Source organism: Phaseolus vulgaris, chromosome 2 (assembly GCF_000499845.2).
Source record: "Phaseolus vulgaris cultivar G19833 chromosome 2, P. vulgaris v2.0, whole genome shotgun sequence".
NCBI classification, from domain to species: domain Eukaryota; kingdom Viridiplantae; phylum Streptophyta; class Magnoliopsida; order Fabales; family Fabaceae; genus Phaseolus; species Phaseolus vulgaris.
In genome coordinates, this window is record NC_023758.2 from 32,040,929 (window position 1) to 32,058,166 (window position 17,238).

General features: G+C 30.2%; 2 protein-coding genes across 3 annotated transcripts; both read left to right on the forward strand.

Annotated features, from left to right (window-relative positions):
- The first annotated feature begins 1,067 nt into the window (after positions 1-1,067).
- Positions 1,068-5,440, forward strand: LOC137811493 (AAA-ATPase At5g17760-like). 2 transcript variants are annotated; one of them, XM_068613274.1, is made up of 2 exons: positions 1,068-2,286; positions 4,665-5,440. In XM_068613274.1, exons 1-2 carry the CDS (start codon positions 1,297-1,299, stop codon positions 5,193-5,195), a joined length of 1,521 nt encoding a protein of 506 aa, XP_068469375.1. In that variant the 5' UTR covers positions 1,068-1,296; the 3' UTR covers positions 5,196-5,440. The 2 variants fall into 2 exon arrangements, with proteins under 2 accessions (XP_068469375.1, XP_068469374.1); XM_068613273.1 differs by having other exon boundaries at positions 1,168-2,286; positions 4,635-5,440.
- A 4,015-nt stretch (positions 5,441-9,455) lies between these two features.
- Positions 9,456-11,120, forward strand: LOC137809706 (AAA-ATPase At2g18193-like). Its single transcript, XM_068610801.1, has 2 exons — positions 9,456-10,425; positions 10,530-11,120. The coding sequence occupies exons 1-2, from the start codon at positions 9,490-9,492 to the stop codon at positions 10,914-10,916; spliced, it is 1,323 nt and encodes a 440-aa protein (XP_068466902.1). The 5' UTR covers positions 9,456-9,489; the 3' UTR covers positions 10,917-11,120.
- The last annotated feature ends 6,118 nt before the right edge of the window (positions 11,121-17,238 follow it).

Consider the following 17,238-nt stretch of genomic DNA (forward strand, 5'->3'; position numbering starts at 1 on the left):
CTTGAAAAAGTAAAGCCCGAGTTACATTTAGTATGTGTTGATGTTTACGTTCTACAATGCCATTTTGTTGTGTTTCAACACAAGATTTTTGATGTATAATTCCCTTTGAAGCATAAAAATTTGACATAGCAAACTCAACACCATTGTCAGTACGAATTGTTTTGATATTAGTTTTGAAATGATTTTGAACGAAAATAGTGAAGTTAATGATGTGCTGATGCACTTCAGATTTGTTATGCAGCAGAATAACCCAAGTATAACGTGAGTAATCATCAACAATAGTCAAGAAATAACGAAAACCTTGCATAGAAATTATGGAACATGGTCCTCAAATATCAAAGTATACAAGATAAAAAAATAGCATAGGTAACAGTATTACTTAAAGTGAAAGGAAGTTTTCTCTGTTTTTGCACGACTACAAGTGTCACATACATGATGAGTATCAACAGTAATAAAAGAGTATTGTTTGCTCCTTTTATTAATTGTAATATCACAAACAAAACACTATGACATTATAGACTAGGACACCCTTCACATGAAAGATTACATATCTTAAACAAACAAAGCCCAATAATTTAAAATAGAAAATTAAATATATTAACAATATTTTCTTAAACCTTTATGAATTATAATTTTTTTTATCATGTTTTATTTTATTTTCTTAAAAAAATATATTATGAAATAGATTTTATTATTTGACTTAAAAGCACTTTGATATTCTATTTGGTTTTCTAGCTTAAGTATTTAAAGTTGAATGTTTTTCCTTATGATGAAAGATGGTTTCTAAATAGACTTTGAGGAGTTTGTTATTTTTTTTTTACTCCAAATCCTAGATGATATTACCTATTCCCTAAAACCCCTATTATCTCTAATGATTTTAAATAATATAATTATTCGGTATTTGTTTTCTAAGACTCCCGGTAATTTAATTGAACCTTTATCTGCATGGTTAATAGACCCTAGAATCAGTATGCTTATAATATTTTATATATAATTAGTGTAAAAAGTTGACATTATTAAGTATATAATGAGTGACATATATGTTTTAAGGGTTTGGATGAAGAAAGAATTTAAAGAAAGGAGTAAATAAGATTATTGAATGAAAAAGGAGGAAAAAGGAAAGACATGCAGAGTAGGATTTCCACGCATAGATGGACCTCGTGCTTCCCAATAAAAACCCATAGTTGTGATCATCAAACACATAGTTTCTCTTCTCTCTCTTTCTCTCAAGTGGGTGAAGTAAGTGAAGTCTGTGAAGTGCGTGTGTAGCATTAGCCATAGCCACCACACACGACCATGTTTTCCCCTAGAGACATGCCTTCTCCCTCCTCCATCTTCTCTGCATACGCTTCCATGACAGCCTCTATCATGCTGCTGCGTTCCATGGCCAACGAACTCGTTCCCCAACCAATCCGTGCCTACCTCTTCAACACCTTCCGCTACCTCATCAAGCCTCGCTCCCCTACCCTCACCCTCATCATCGAAGACTCCACCGGCATAGCCCGTAACCAAGTCTACGACGCCGCCGAGGCTTACCTCTCCACCCGCGTCAGCCCCGAAAACGAGAGGCTCAAGATCAGCAAGAGCCCCAAGGAGAAGAAACTAACCATTCGTTTAGAAAAGGGTGAGAAGGTCGTCGACTACTTCAACGGCGCCTGCTTCAAGTGGAGGTTCATCTGCGCCGAGTCCGAGAAGAACAACCCCAACGACCACACTACCAGCAACATCTCCGTGAGATCCGAAAAGCGCTTGTTCGAGCTCAGCTTCCCCAAGAAGCACAAGGAAATTGTGCTGGACAGCTACCTTCCCTTCATTCTGGAGAAGGCGAAGGAGATGAAAGACGAGGAACGCGTGCTGAAGATGCACACTCTCAACACCTCCTACTGCTACAGCGGGGTGAAATGGGACTCCATAAACCTGGAGCATCCTTCCACGTTTGAGACGCTGGCGATGGAGCCGGAGCTGAAGAATGCGGTGATAGAGGACTTGGACAGGTTCGTTAAGAGGAGGGAGTTTTACAAGAGAGTTGGGAGGGCATGGAAACGTGGCTACTTGCTCTATGGCCCTCCTGGGACTGGCAAATCCAGCTTGATCGCTGCCATGGCTAACTACTTGAAGTTTGACATCTTTGACCTCCAACTTGGGAACATTGTCAGGGACTCTGACCTCAGAAAGCTTCTTCTCGCCACCGCCAATAGGTCCATTTTGGTCATTGAAGACATTGATTGCAGTGTGGATCTCCCAGAGCGCCGCCATGGAGATGGACGTAAACAAACTGACGTACAGGTTTGCTTTCTTTCTCTCTATCATACCCTCTCTTTCATTCTTTCTACTTTCACTTCTCTCTTTTGGATTTCCTCATCATTCTATTCAATCAACTAAAACAGATTAATTTACGCATTTATATAAAAATGTCATCCAATGATTCATTTTTTATAACTAATGTCTTGAAAGTTATGTTGTTAACTATGATTTTTAGTGGATTAATGATATAAATGTTATGATGTTTGTACACGCATAATACTTGTCATATCATATTACTTTGTTGTTTTGTACTAAATAAAAAGTAGAGTTTTTAGTTAAAAAGAATAAAGAGAGAAAGAGTGTGGTAGTGTACTAGTAACGAAATGCGAATTGTTCTGTCTTCCTTTTGCTACATTTAACAAAAGCAGCGAAGGGGAATTCTTGGCCAAAAATAGTTGTTTTGGAAAAGGCAAGCGTAGCATGTGGGTTGTGATGGATGTGTGGAGAATGCAACATTTTGGTTGTGCTGGTGTTATAGAATTTGACAGGACAGGTTCACTACTTTACCATGTGTGATTTAGAGTCATTTTGTGATTGGTGAGGAAACCATTTTGTATAATTTCTCTTGCTAGTGGAAACATGTCGTATCTAAAAGCGCCCCCTGAATTGGTAAGTGGGGACTACGTGCAGTTTAGTAATTGGGTCTTGATGGTAACTTAATAAGTATGAGTGAAGAATTTAAATTAAAACCATCCAAAAGCATTTTCCACATCGTCCAAACGCCACTTCCGATTCCAAAGGATCCAAAAGGGGCATTTCACTGTCAATCCACGCAATTACTTCAGCCATTTCATTTTGCTTTTCCTCGTTTGTTGTTTTGTGTTTGACAATTAGCGAGAGAGAGAGAGAGAGTAGAATGTAGCTGTGGTTGGAATGTCGTTGTTAAATGTCATTGGATGGTGGATGCCACAGAGATGATCTTCCGTGTAAAGCTTCTATTATGGACTGATGTTACTGTCATATTTTATTCTCCGTTATTTTGGTAGGACATGTTACTCAATATTTTACATTGCTTATTTTCACCAAAATTAACACCATCCATCTATAAAAAGCAAGACCCTGTTACTGTCGCCTTCAATTTTCTTTAACCCGCCGCCTCCGCTACTTTATTTTCGTATAACATGTTATCCAATTATTATATATTCATTTTTTTTAAGTAAAATTACCACCTTTCTCCCTACCAAAGCAAGACTATGTTACTAACATTTACTTTTAAAACTTTTTTTTTGCATTATAACTTTTTCTCACATGTGGTATTTTATTATTCTATCACTTCTTGCCATATATGCTAATTTTCTTCTTCACCTTTCACTCCACAATTACTCATGATTTGGTATTTTTTAATGTAAAAATTTACTATTATTAATTTTTTTTATCACGTTCAAAATAAACCTGCAATGTATTGTGAGAGGGTGAAAAATGTTGTGTTCGCATGAGTTTATAAGATATTACATCCTTATTTATAAATATTTTTTTCTATTAGGAAAAATGGTCTACTAATGGGTTAAACGGTCATGGTCTACTTTAGCCACTTGTAATATTTAAGTTAATCAATGATACAATTTTTTTTCTCTTTCTTTTTGCCTTATCTTAAATTGTATCAAGAGCCTTTAATGCATTATTCTTTCTTCGCCATGCTCTATAGTTTTTTTGTTGGTCTTCCACGTTGTTCCTCGTACCTTCACCATGTCCATCACCCTTAAGCTCAATGATAATAATTTTATCATCTGGTAGCAACAAATTTTTGCCATATTTCGTGACCTTCAACTTTCAACCTTGTTCAAGTCAAGAAGACTGTTTTATATTCTCATGCTAACGATATCAACCTTGATTTTTGGTGTCATGAACAACAAGACCAGCTCATAGTTGTTTGACTCTGATGCCAACTTTTCCTCCCCCAAAGTGATGTAACTAACTCATAGTCATAATAACTGAAATAACTTCCATGATCTAACACATACCTATTTTATGTGACAAAAATAACATTTTCCATTTTCTTTGACTCTCCCACCATTGAGACACTTTTGTTTATATATATGGATTTGACTTTCAACACATCTGAACTTACAATTTTTTACTCTCGTCTGAATGAGTTGGTCAAGCGAAATAAAATAGAATTTTGCATTTAGATTACAAGTTCCAATGTCATGTACTTAACCTGATAACCACCATCCCCTTCCCCTAAAACTATATTCAGAAAAATACTTCTCTATTTGTATAGAATTTGATAATTTCTGACACTAAAAACACAACGTACACATACTGGCTCGTTTATGAAGTTCAATATGTTGTTGTGATTGTTCAAGTTTGTTAGCTGAAATTGATCATAGGCTCACAGAGCATCTGATGGATGGATGCAGTTGACTTTGTCGGGATTACTAAACTTCATTGATGGGCTATGGTCTAGCTGTGGAGACGAGAGAATAATCATATTCACCACCAACCACAAGGAGAGACTAGACCCAGCACTGTTGAGGCCTGGAAGAATGGACATGCACATTCACATGTCCTATTGCTCCTACCAAGGCTTCAAGCTTTTGGCCTCAAACTACTTGGAAATTCCCTCTGAACACCCCCTCTTTGGGGAGATAGAGGGGCTGATAGAAGACATACAGATAACTCCAGCGCAAGTGGCAGAGGAATTGATGAAGAACGAGGACGCTGAGGCCACACTTGAAGGATTCGCGAAGCTACTGAAGAGGAAGAAGATGGAGGGTGATGTGTGTGAGAACTATGGTACTGAGAAAGCAGAACCTCCCCATCAGCAACAATCACAATCCAAAAGGCGCAAGGTTGGTTGCAAGCAAAAACGAGGTGTTGGCATTAGCAAGAGCAATATTGGTGTGACTCAAAGAAGGACAAGAAGAATGAGAAGAGAGTGTAGTTTTTAGTCTCATCATAGTCCAAGAACAATATTGGTGTGACTCAAATAAGGTTGTTGGATACTACTTGTCTCCACATATTTTAATCGCTGATGTAGGCTTTTCTTACTTTTAATCAGTTCCTACATTTCCTATCCAAAACTTCAAACTCTGCTTGAAATGAAAGGGTACCACTGTGTATACTTGTCCTAACAACGGACACTGCCCTCTTATATTCAACCAAAAAAGCTTCGTCTTGGATCTTTTTCACATCACACTACTGTTTTCTCTTTTTTATTTTCATAAATCATTATCATTTTTTATTATTTTTATTATTAACTTTATGTTAAAAATGTTAAAACAATGTTTTTGTTTTTATTTTTCCGGTGTCTTCTTACAATTCTGAAAAAAAAACATCTAAGAGTGTTTTTTATAATTATTTATGAACAAGGGGAAATACAGAACGCTTTCTCGAATAGACTGGAATTTTTTCTAATACTAAGATAATTTTTTATATTATATTAATCCTAATTCAATTTTACAAAAGATTAGTTTTTATGAGAACATTACTACATTATTTTTGAGAAATGTAAGACTTGAAGTTTTTTTTAATAATATTAACATTATTGAAATAATATACCTATTATATATAATAAAATAAGATAAGTAGATAAATGCATCTAAGATCGCAATATTAATTTTTTTTCCACCCAAATTCATCAATTTTTTTTTTTAATTTTCAATCTGTGAAACCACATCCTATATTTAATTCTCGTAATTAAGGTGATTATAATAAATTTATTATTGCAGTTAAATTAATCAATTAAATCTTAAATGGATTCTAAAACTATATACTACAGTAATACGTGCTAAATGAGATGTTCTTGTTTAGTATTTCACCTGATCTTGAACATTATTCTCACTACATACAAAGGAGACGTTAAAAACAAAAAAATCTTGATGTATATAATTTCATGGTAAATAAATTAAAATATTTTCATTACAAATTTCTAACTTAATCATAATAACTTTATTTTGAATAGTTATTTAAATTATTACTATTACTACTACTAAGTGAGATGATAGGCGCATGAGTTATATAGGTGCATGAGCGTCTATGTATCTGTAATATTATGAATCTAATTTTTTATTTTTATTATTATTGTATATTTTTATTTTTTATTTTTATTATTAATGTGTATCTTTACTTATTATTATTATTATTATTATTATTATTATTATTATTATTATTATTTATTTATATTTTTTATTTCTATCATTATTATGTATCCGTATTTTTATTTTTATTATTATTATATATGTATTTATATTTATTAAAATAACTATAAATTCATATTCAAACATGTTAATTCATTATAAATTTATGTGTTTCTATATTTTTTAAATATTAAACGTATTTTTTAGTTTTGTCATTATTATAGACGTATTTTTATTTATTAAAATGAACTATAAATTCATTTTGTGTATTTTATATTTTTTAAATATTAACATTTTTTTTTATTTTTATCACTACTACTTGTGTATTTCTATTTATTAAAAAGACCTATGATACATAATATACAATTATAATTTTTTTTTAATTCTATTTTGAAATTGTTTTTTTAAATGTATTTTTTTAATGAAATAAATGGTAATTTTAAAAAAAAATTGGATGCATATCATAGGTTCTAAGGTGTAGGAATTTACCAAATAATATAAGAAGAATGGATGCAACAATATATTGTAAGTGATTTATTTTGGTTAATTAACAGTTGAATTGATTGAATTGATTATTAGAAGAGTGGATAAAGATAAAGGTGATTAAGAAGAAGAATGAGAAGTTTTGAAGGAAGTTACATTTGGTTTTTAGATAATAGAATTAAAAAAATAAAAGTGAATACCAAAATAAGGAAAAGATAGGCGTGTCTAAGATAACAAAGGAATTTCCTTTGGGAGTGGGGTTCTCCAGTTGTGAATTAAGTTGTGGAGTTTTCTCCAGTTTACAGTAAGTTGTGGAGGTGCAAAGTCTTGCCTTCTGCTTTGATCACTGCTTGGAGGGTGATGGAGAATAAGATTGCTACTAGGGCAAATTTGGAAAGGCGCGGGGTGGTGGTTGAAAATTCCTTGTGTTGTTTGTGTGGGAAGGTGGAAGGGTCTTCCAGCCATCTGTTTTATGTCTGCGACTTTACTTGGCGTGTCTGGAGTCTTTGTTGTGAGTGGCTAGGAGTGTCGTTCGTTATTCACAAGGATCCTATGACAAATTTTCTACAATTCAGATTATGTCAGACTTCAGATTTGGTTAATGACGTTTAGGGTGCAATTTGGGTTAGTGTTGTGAGTGGAATTTGGAAACATAGGAACTCTGACATCTTCGATAGGGGTGTGGTAGATGCGCTTGAAGTGTTCGCATTGGTACAAGTAAATGTTTGATCTTGGATTTATACAAAGTCCCGTTGTGCTTCCTTTGCGTATTCTAATTGGGTTTTGAACCCTTTGACTTGTATGAGGTTGGTTTATTGATGTTTCCTTGTGTTTGTTTTGGTTGTTCCTTTGTCAATTTGGTAGGTGTTTCTAGGTAGGAATATGATAAAGTGTTTTTCTGAATAAGGGTTGTACCATCCCTAAAGTGGTTCCCATTTATTTATTTTTTATTACTGATAAAAAAACAATAAAATGACAAAATAACCAAAATAAATTAATAAAATAAATATTGATAAGGATAAAAATAGGAACAAATATGTGTACACACAAAACAGTTATAATGGAAAATCCACTTTATATATAGGTATAGATGAATTATAAATTCATATTGCAATATTTCAATTCATCGTATACTTATGTGTATTTGTTTTTTTTTAAATATTAACATTTTTTTAAAAAAATTTATCACTACCATATGTGTATTTCTATTTATTAAAAAGGACTATGATACATAATATACCATTTCTTTTTATCACTTTTTTAATTCTATTTCGAATTTGTTTTTTAAATGTATTATTTTTAATGAAATAAATGGTAATTTAAAAAAAAAATTGGATGCATATCATAGGTTCTAAGGTGTATGAATTTACCAAATAATATAAGAAGAATGAATGCAACAAAATATTGTAAGTGATTTATTTTGGTTAATTAACATTTGAATTGATTATTAGAAGAGTAGAGAAAGATAAAGGAGATTAAGAAGAAGAGTGAGAAGTTTTGAAAGAAATTACATTACATTTGATTTTTAAATAATAAAATTAAGAAAAATAAAAATGAATAAAAAAAAAAACAGAAGTGTCTAAGATAATAATATAATAATAAAATGACGAAATAACTAAAATAAATTAATAAAATATTGATAAGTGTAAAATAGGAACACGTACATAAAAAGAGATATAATGAGAATATTGAGAAATTCCCTTCTATGTAGGTATATATTGTTACTATTAATATTATTGTGAACTTTTTTTTTTACGTATACAAACCTAATATCTCTTATATTGTTAAGAATGTTTTTGAATTCAACTAGTTAATTAACTTTTTTCCACTCATATTAGTACAGGCAAAATCAAATTTATATAATACCCAACTTGAATTTTATTTTTTAAATATTAATATAATTTTATGAATAGAGTGAAATTAATTAGTTATAAGTAATTAACTTTATTCTAATTAGTAATGAAGATAACATTAATTGCAATTTCTATTTCTAGATTGTTTGCGTGAAAAGATAATCTTCATATGTCATTTTTCTAAAATAAAGAAACCTAATTAATATCACTCATTTTCAGCTTTAAAATGATATATATATATATATATATATTATCATTTTAAAATTAAAACATAAGTGAAAAAATAATTTTACAATATATAAAATTAATTAAATAAATAGTAAAATTATTACGTTTTTTTAATCATGTTATTATATTAAATATCAACGTACGGACTTGGTTAATTAATCTCCCTAAAATAAATTGCAGAGGAAACTTATTTTTAAATTAAGTTTGTAAACTTACTTTTTATTCTCACCATTCATAGAATTAGATTACAAAAATTGCAAAAATGACTATAAGAAAAGAGAAAAATATTAATGGAACAATAAATGCTTAACCAAATATATACTTTAAATACAAAGAGCATATTCTAAAAAAATAATAATACAACTAAAACATTAAATACAAAGATAATTTTAAGAGAAAAAAGCGAATAATAGTGGTTAAAAGACAAAATCAATACTTGGGCAGCAAGAATTGAAATTAATATAAATGTGTAGTGAGTTTTACACAAATTTCATAAATCCTTTGTTCCTCTCTTTCTTGTATTCTTTCTTTAAGGTTCCAAAATGCGCAAAGTTCTTCCTTCGTTTACATCAGCTTCATCATGGTTCGAGGTGTACGCTTCCTTCTCCACATTCATCATGCTCATAAGAACTGCATTCTATGATCTCATACCCCACCAATTACGATCCTTCATTGTCTCAAATCTACAAGCCTTCTTCAATACCCAACCAAACAATCAAATATCTCTTAAAATCAACCAATTCTGGATCAATTGGAGTGAGGATAACAATGAACTTTTCCTTGCAGCGCAGGAGTACCTCCCCACTAGGATTACCCGAACCTACAAATCACTCAGAGTTTGCAAACTAGAAAATGAAAAGAACTTGAGTCTCGCAGTGGATGAAAGCGAAGAGGTGGTGGACGAATTTGAAGGCTCCAAGTTCACTTGGAAGCTGCGTAAGACTTCGGAGGAAAACTCTAGAGATTCCGGTAAGAAAGCCTTTGTACTAACCTTCAGCGAGAGCAACAGAGAGAGTGTGTTGGATCGGTATATCCCACACATTCTTAAAACATACGAGGCCATGAAAGCTGAGAAGAGGATTCTGAAAATCCATTCCAGTGAGGCTTATGGATGGACGGACAGGGAGTTATCTCATCCTGCCACATTCCACTCACTGGCCTTGGATTCCGAGTTAAAGCAAGCTATTGTTGATGATTTAGACCGGTTCCTGAAGAGGAAGGAGTTCTACAACAAGGTGGGAAAGCCTTGGAAACGTGGGTACCTGCTGTATGGTCCCCCTGGAACAGGAAAATCTAGTCTCATTGCAGCCATTGCCAATTACTTGAAATTCGACGTCTATGATTTGGAGCTATCTTCTATTCAATCTGATTCGGAGCTCATGCGTTCCATCAGTCATGTATCTGACAGTTCCATTCTGGTGATTGAAGACATAGATTGCAACAAAGAGGTGCATGTTCGATCAACCACGGATGACAAGGTATATTATATTTACATATACTTACATGTGTACGTGCCCCTTAAGTAAAGAAGTAAGTTTTGAAGTAATGAGAATGGTTTGTTAAATTAAAATTGAATCCGCAGGGTAATGGGAAGCTTAATCTGTCGAGTTTGCTGAATAACATAGATGGTTTAAGGTCAGGCGGTGGAGGGGGATGGGTTATAATATTCACTACTAACCACAAAGAGAAGATAGACCCTGCGTTGCTGCGCCCTGGTCGCATGGACATGCACATTCACTTGTCCTTTCTCACAGGTAAGGTGTTTCCAGTATTGGCTTCTAATTATTTGGGCATTCAAGGGCCTCATCCACTCTTTGAAGAGATCCAAGGATTGTTGGACAAAACACAAGTCACCCCTGCAGTGGTAGCAGAGCATCTCATCAGAAATGAGGACCCTGACCTTGCTTTGGAAGCACTTGTTCAATTTCTCAGAACAACAGTAGAAGGCCACCCAACTGAACTCTATTGAAAACCAAAATTCAGTTTCTGTTTGTATTTTTGTAATTCTTTTCAACTTAAAAGAGAGGTCAGAGAATAATACAAAATGATGCAATCAATTATCAATTATAATCTATATGAGAAATGTTCGTTTGCTTTCTTAAATTATAAGCTTACTTGTAAGAAAGTGCTGTATCACTTCAGCACGTATTTTTCTAGATGGTCATTGTTACTACAGAATCGGATAAACCTCTATAGTGTCTGTGTTCTCGCCTTCTCCTCCTATTTTATTGTTCTTCATTTTCGATATTTGGTGATCTCAACAAGTGTACCTATGATTACATTCTAATGTTGAAGTAAATTCTTACTAAAGTGAGAGAGTATATAGTAACAATAAAAGATTTATTATCTCTACTTTGGAGGTGATTACCTATTTATACTAATATCATTGCACTTACATTGACAAACAACTAGAGCAGGTTCATATAGGCTCTCACATCTTCTTAATCATGATTTATGGATTGTTTATGGTGTAATATTTGCTAATTACGTGATTAAGTTTACAATGTTAGTTATGGTAAGACCCGGTCAACATTTATTGGTGTATATTCGCTATAAAAAAAATAGTTTTAGTGACAAAAGGTTAGTGATAAATATAAGATTTGTCACTATTTATATATTATTTGTGACTATTTTCTTTTGTCATTAATATTGTTTATAATAGTGACAAAACTAAAAAATATCACAATAAGTATATTAAAATTAGTGAGATAAAATTTGTCATTATTTATCTATTATTTGTGACTACTCATTTTATTTGTCACAAATGTTATTCATAATAGTGACAAAATTAAGAAATTTCACAATAATTATATTAAAAGGTTAAGAACATGAATCATAAATAATTACTAAAAAAGATATAATAATTTTTTTTATTATAAGAATATAATTAATATAATTTTATTAAATATTTATAAATTAATAGTTATTTTTATCAATGATAAATTATTCATTATTACTCTGTTAAAATATGTCTCAATATTAATGTGTTATAAATTTATTTTTATATATTTAATAAAAAATTTACAAGTACATGTATTTATATTAGTGGTAAAAAATATTAAATTATGTTATTTTAAATTATGATTTTTTATAAGTTAATATTATTTTCATTTTATGATAATATAATTAATAGTGATAAGTATAAAAATAGTGACTATATTTTTAATTTGTCACAAAAAGTTAAAAAATAATTGTTTTACTTTAGATTTGAACTCAAAAATTTTTAGTGAAAGAAATTCATTATTTCCACTATAACACTTTAGAATTATCACAATATTTATATCAATAATAATATGTCATAAATTCATTCTTACAAAAAGCCTAACTCAATCCCATAAAACAGACTCTAATCTCTAGTCGATGTGGGATCTCCAACACAGCCCCCTCACGCCGAGACTGCCAACTCGTACGTGGGACTATATATTATGGGTGGTCCGATAGCGGCCCGATAGCGGGTGGCCTGATAAGCCCAACAAATACTCGCTAGGATAGGCTCGAAATGGCTCTGATACCATATTACGAAATGGACTTTAAGTCTAACTCAACCCCATAAAACCGGCTCATGAGGTTGAGGTTTGCACCCACTTATATACTATGAAAGACTCTAATCTCTAGTCGATGTGGGATCTCCAACAAATACCATATGATAAATTTATTTTTCTTTCAATAAAAATATAATTAATAAAAAATTTATTAAATTTTTATAAATTAATAATAATTATCTAATATAAAATCTTATATCATACTAATTTCATTATTATTATATCACTAGTAATTGTTAAACAATATTAAATTTTTTCTATTTTAAATTTGAACCCATAATATTTTATTAAAGAGACAATTTTACTTTCATTGTGTCACTTTACTATTACAATACTTATGTTGACACGATCGGTTGGTAACCGAGACCGAGTGACTGACTTGTCCGGTATCAACCGGTACATTAACAATTTAAGAAATTATACAATCAGAATTCATGAAATATAAAATAAGTAATTAAAAGTACATAATTCATCGGTCAACAATTTTTTTTAACTTTTCTTTTTAATTTAACACTCTTTTTATTTGATTATTTTCTTCTTTTTTCTTCATACTTTATAAATGATGTAGACTTATACTATTTATTAAATTTTATCTCTTTCTAAAACTAAATATAATTATAAGATAGAAATTATTAAGTACAAAGTTTGTTATGATGTATAAATGCATAAATATAAAGGATAAGGAATCAATCTCTATTTGTAAGCTTTTAGTTATAATTGGTTAAAATATTCAAAAATAAGTTTGAAACTTATAATTTGGTCAGTTATAACTAAATCCGTTATCATGATTGTCCTCCACATATGTTGAAAGAAGGTATATCTCCAAATATCTCAGAGTTAAGATACGAATAAAATGTTAGTATTTAGACTTATTATGAAAAAAATGCAATTATTCTTTTTGAAATTAAGTTTATCAATGTTGTCTTACAAAAATATGCAGTGAAGTTTGTCATTAAAATCATAATATATAATATACAATTATTTAATTGTAATTATTACTTTATTATGAATCTTATAATATATTTAAATAAATAATAAAATATGAATATAATTATAATTAAGTTAATATATAATCAACACTTATTGTTAAATAAAATAAGATAATTAAGTATTATTTTATTAAAAAGATATAAAAATGTGTCATTTATTAAAATAAAAAATTATAAATTTATTTTAAAAAATAAAAATATATAAGTTTTATTAAAAGATTATGAAAAATATTTTTTTTAAGAATATAAAAGTTTGAGTTACATTTAACATGATTTATAATGAGATAATTAGATTTTTTAAATTAAAATATTCATTTTTTAAAGTAAAATTGAATATGTAACTCTAAAATTAAACCTCTCCTCAACATTTCTCAAAGACTCATGTTTGTATGTTTGTGAATATCTAGAACTCAAACAATTATTTTCGTGATATGTCTAATCTGAATAATAATAATATTAATAAAATTAATAATATAAATGATATTAAATATATGAATAATTTTTATATTATTAATTATATTAATATTGATAATTATATTAATAAGTATAATAATAATCATAACATGACAACAAAACTTGATTGGTGTAATAAAGTTTCTTTGATCATTCAAGGAACTCTCGGTGCAACTTATATATATATATATATATATATATATATATATATAATAATTGTCAATAAAACCAAAGGATATTGTATTATTGTGAATATTTATATAACTAAAGTTAATTTTTCTTGTAGTGATTTTACAAAACACTAAGATCAAGGAAATTCTTTTGGTCTTTGTGGAGGTAGAGGTGGCATGTGCCTTCCTGTCTGTACAATCGTCGAAGGTGCTTATTTTGTTGTAAATCTCCTCTAGTTCCTCAAGTTGCACAAACATAGTGTTTCTTTGTCGTAATTCGTCTATGTTTGTTGCTAGTTTCTTGCAATGACTATTCGAGAAAGGTTCCAGCTTGAGCATTTTGACCATGTGGTGCATTACCATTTTGAGGCTTAGGTCTTAGATGTCGAGGCCCACTTTCCCAAAATGTTCCATGAATGCACATTGTAGAAGAGAAGGTTCCTTCGGAACACTTATTTATTTCTATTTGAGTATACTGGGTCTCTTTGTTTCATTTCCAAAAATTGATCTAATTTCTATTTGGAAATGAAAGAAAAGTGTGGGAATAAATATAAATGACAAAAAGATATTGGAACATAATTTTGGAAGAGATGATGGAAGCTGGAGTTCATTTTGGCCACGTTACTAGAAAATGAAATCCTAAAATGTCACCTTATATATCTACAAAGCGTAAGGGTATTCATATTACAAATCTGATTAGAACTGTTCAGTTTTTATCAGAATCTTGTGATTTAGTTTTTCATGTCGCAAGTGGGGCAAAACAATTCTTAATTGTTGGTACAAGAAAGAGAGCAGTTGATTCAGTATTGCGGGCTGCAATAAGAGCTCGGTGTCATTATGTTAATAAAAAATGGCTTGGTGGTATGTTAACGAATTGGTGTACTACAAAAACACGACTTCAAAACTTCAGGAACTTGAGAATGCAACAAAAGATGGGGAGATTCGATTGTTTTCCAAAAAAAGATGTCGCTATATTGAAGACACAAAGTCTCTCTCTCCAAAAGAGGTTAATGAAGAACTAGTTAAAATGAAAGATGAAAGAGAAAAGAGAAAATGAAAAAAATAGTGTTAAGAAAAGCCTTCTCATCTCCTCCAAAGAGGTCAAAAAGGTGTTGCAAATTCGTGGATGAATTCTCTCCCACCCGAAGAGCATGATGAAGACCTGAGAGATAGAGCATCCCTTGACCAAGCCCAACCTTCCAGAAGGATGACCCGAAGGGTGACTCGGAGTATGACATAAGATCCAGGGCTAGGTCAGGACCAACCACTAGCCCGTGCCTTATAGCCCATCATCCCTCAAAGGATCACCAGGAGCAGAGCCCAAGTAATGGGAGCTGAGCACCAACTAGTCTCTCTGTTTTTAATTTCAGTAGAATATGGTTCATATAGCATAAAAGAGGGGTGTACTTATCAAATTTGGCATGTGGCATGTCCATTAGGTTAGGAAGGTTGTCCTAACTTCTAGAAGCTAGGACTAGGGGCGACACTGACCAAGGTCAACACCCTAGGCCGCCCCTCTCTTCTTCCATTCTTACCCCTCATCCATCTTGTCAACCAGGACACCCCTCCCTATAAATAGGGTGCATTGCCTCAGGTATTCACATATTGAATTTGTTATAGTAAAGAAACTCACATTCTATTAGGAAGGCCATGACAATTTGATAGAAATTTTTTAAAATATTGTTTATCTTCCGAGGGCATAAGGTCATATTAAAGTCTCTCTCTACAAAAGAGGTTAATGAAGACCAAATTAAAATGAAAGAGAAGAGAGAAAATGAAAAAAAGAGTGTTAAGAAAAACCTTATTATCTCATCCAAAGAGGTAAAAAAGGTGTTGCAAATTCATGAACAAATTCTCTCCCATCCGGAAAGCATGATGAAGACTCGAGAGATAGAGGTAATTCAACATATTTTATTTTTAAATTTTTAATTATTATTTACAAATATTCTTTTATGTCCATTTTTATAATTATTATTGACAATTATTATTAAAGTTAAAACTAAATGACAAAAAAGTTTTAACCAGTACACCAATTAAATTTTGTTGTCATATTATAATTATTATTATAATTATTAGTATATTTATCAATATTAATATAATTAATAATATAAACATTATTAATATTATTCATATATTTAATATCATTCATATTATTACTTATTATTATTATTATTCAAAATTAATAACATTATTAATTATTATAATAATGTTATGAATATTATTTATATTATTAATATTATTATTGCTAATATTATTAATTTTATTCATATTATTAATATAATTAATACTATTAATATTACTAATACTATTAATATTATTAATAATATTATTATTTATATTATTATATTTATGTTATTTATATTATTATCTTAATATTATTAATTTTATAATATTAATAATATGTATAACTATTACTTATGATTATTATTATTATTATTTATTACGAATATTAGTCATGATTTTATAATTATTCATATTATAATAATATTTTTAATATTATGTATATAATTATTATGATAATATATGGTAGGTAATAGAGATAAAATAATAAAATAAATATTAATATATGGAGAGAATTGATAAGCACTAAAAGATTAGTTAAAGTGTGAAATCTCTTATTGTCAGATCTCAAATCTCCCATCTCTTTTTTTTTTTTTCCTTTTCTTTCTTTCTCTCTCTCTTTTCTCTTCCGTGATTCGTCATTTTCTAATTCTAGTCACACACTGCAGTTGCTCAGGAGTTAGACTACATTTCTATCTGATCAGATTTTCAAACAGAGTAAGTTAATTTTTACTATAAAAATCTCTTATTCTTTGTTTTTCTCTCTATGATTAGTTGAGAAAAGTGTTTTTCTAAACTTATTAAACTCATACTAAAATTTGGATAACTTACTCTAAATTCCTAAATTTTTTAGTAATGGTTTGATCTGGAATTTCATTTCTACGGATCAAATTTTAAAACAGAATAACTTCATCTTTTAAATTAAAAAAATCACATTAACTATTTCTTCTCTTAAAATTAAAAAAGTCAAATATATTTTTTTATATCTATTTACATCATATAAATACTTTAAAGTAATGACCTATATGACATTAGATAGCCACTGGACAAAATTTATGCCAGTACAGATTAGAAAG

Bases quoted from the DNA above. Each gene is read 5' to 3' on its own strand.
- LOC137809706 (XM_068610801.1), top strand. From the start codon at position 9,490: ATGCGCAAAGTTCTTCCTTCGTTTACATCAGCTTCATCATGGTTCGAG. The intron at 10,426-10,529 runs GTATATTATATT...TTGAATCCGCAG, and splicing joins GATCAACCACGGATGACAAG to GGTAATGGGAAGCTTAATCT.
- LOC137811493 (XM_068613273.1), top strand. From the start codon at position 1,297: ATGTTTTCCCCTAGAGACATGCCTTCTCCCTCCTCCATCTTCTCTGCA. The intron at 2,287-4,634 runs GTTTGCTTTCTT...AATTGATCATAG, and splicing joins GTAAACAAACTGACGTACAG to GCTCACAGAGCATCTGATGG.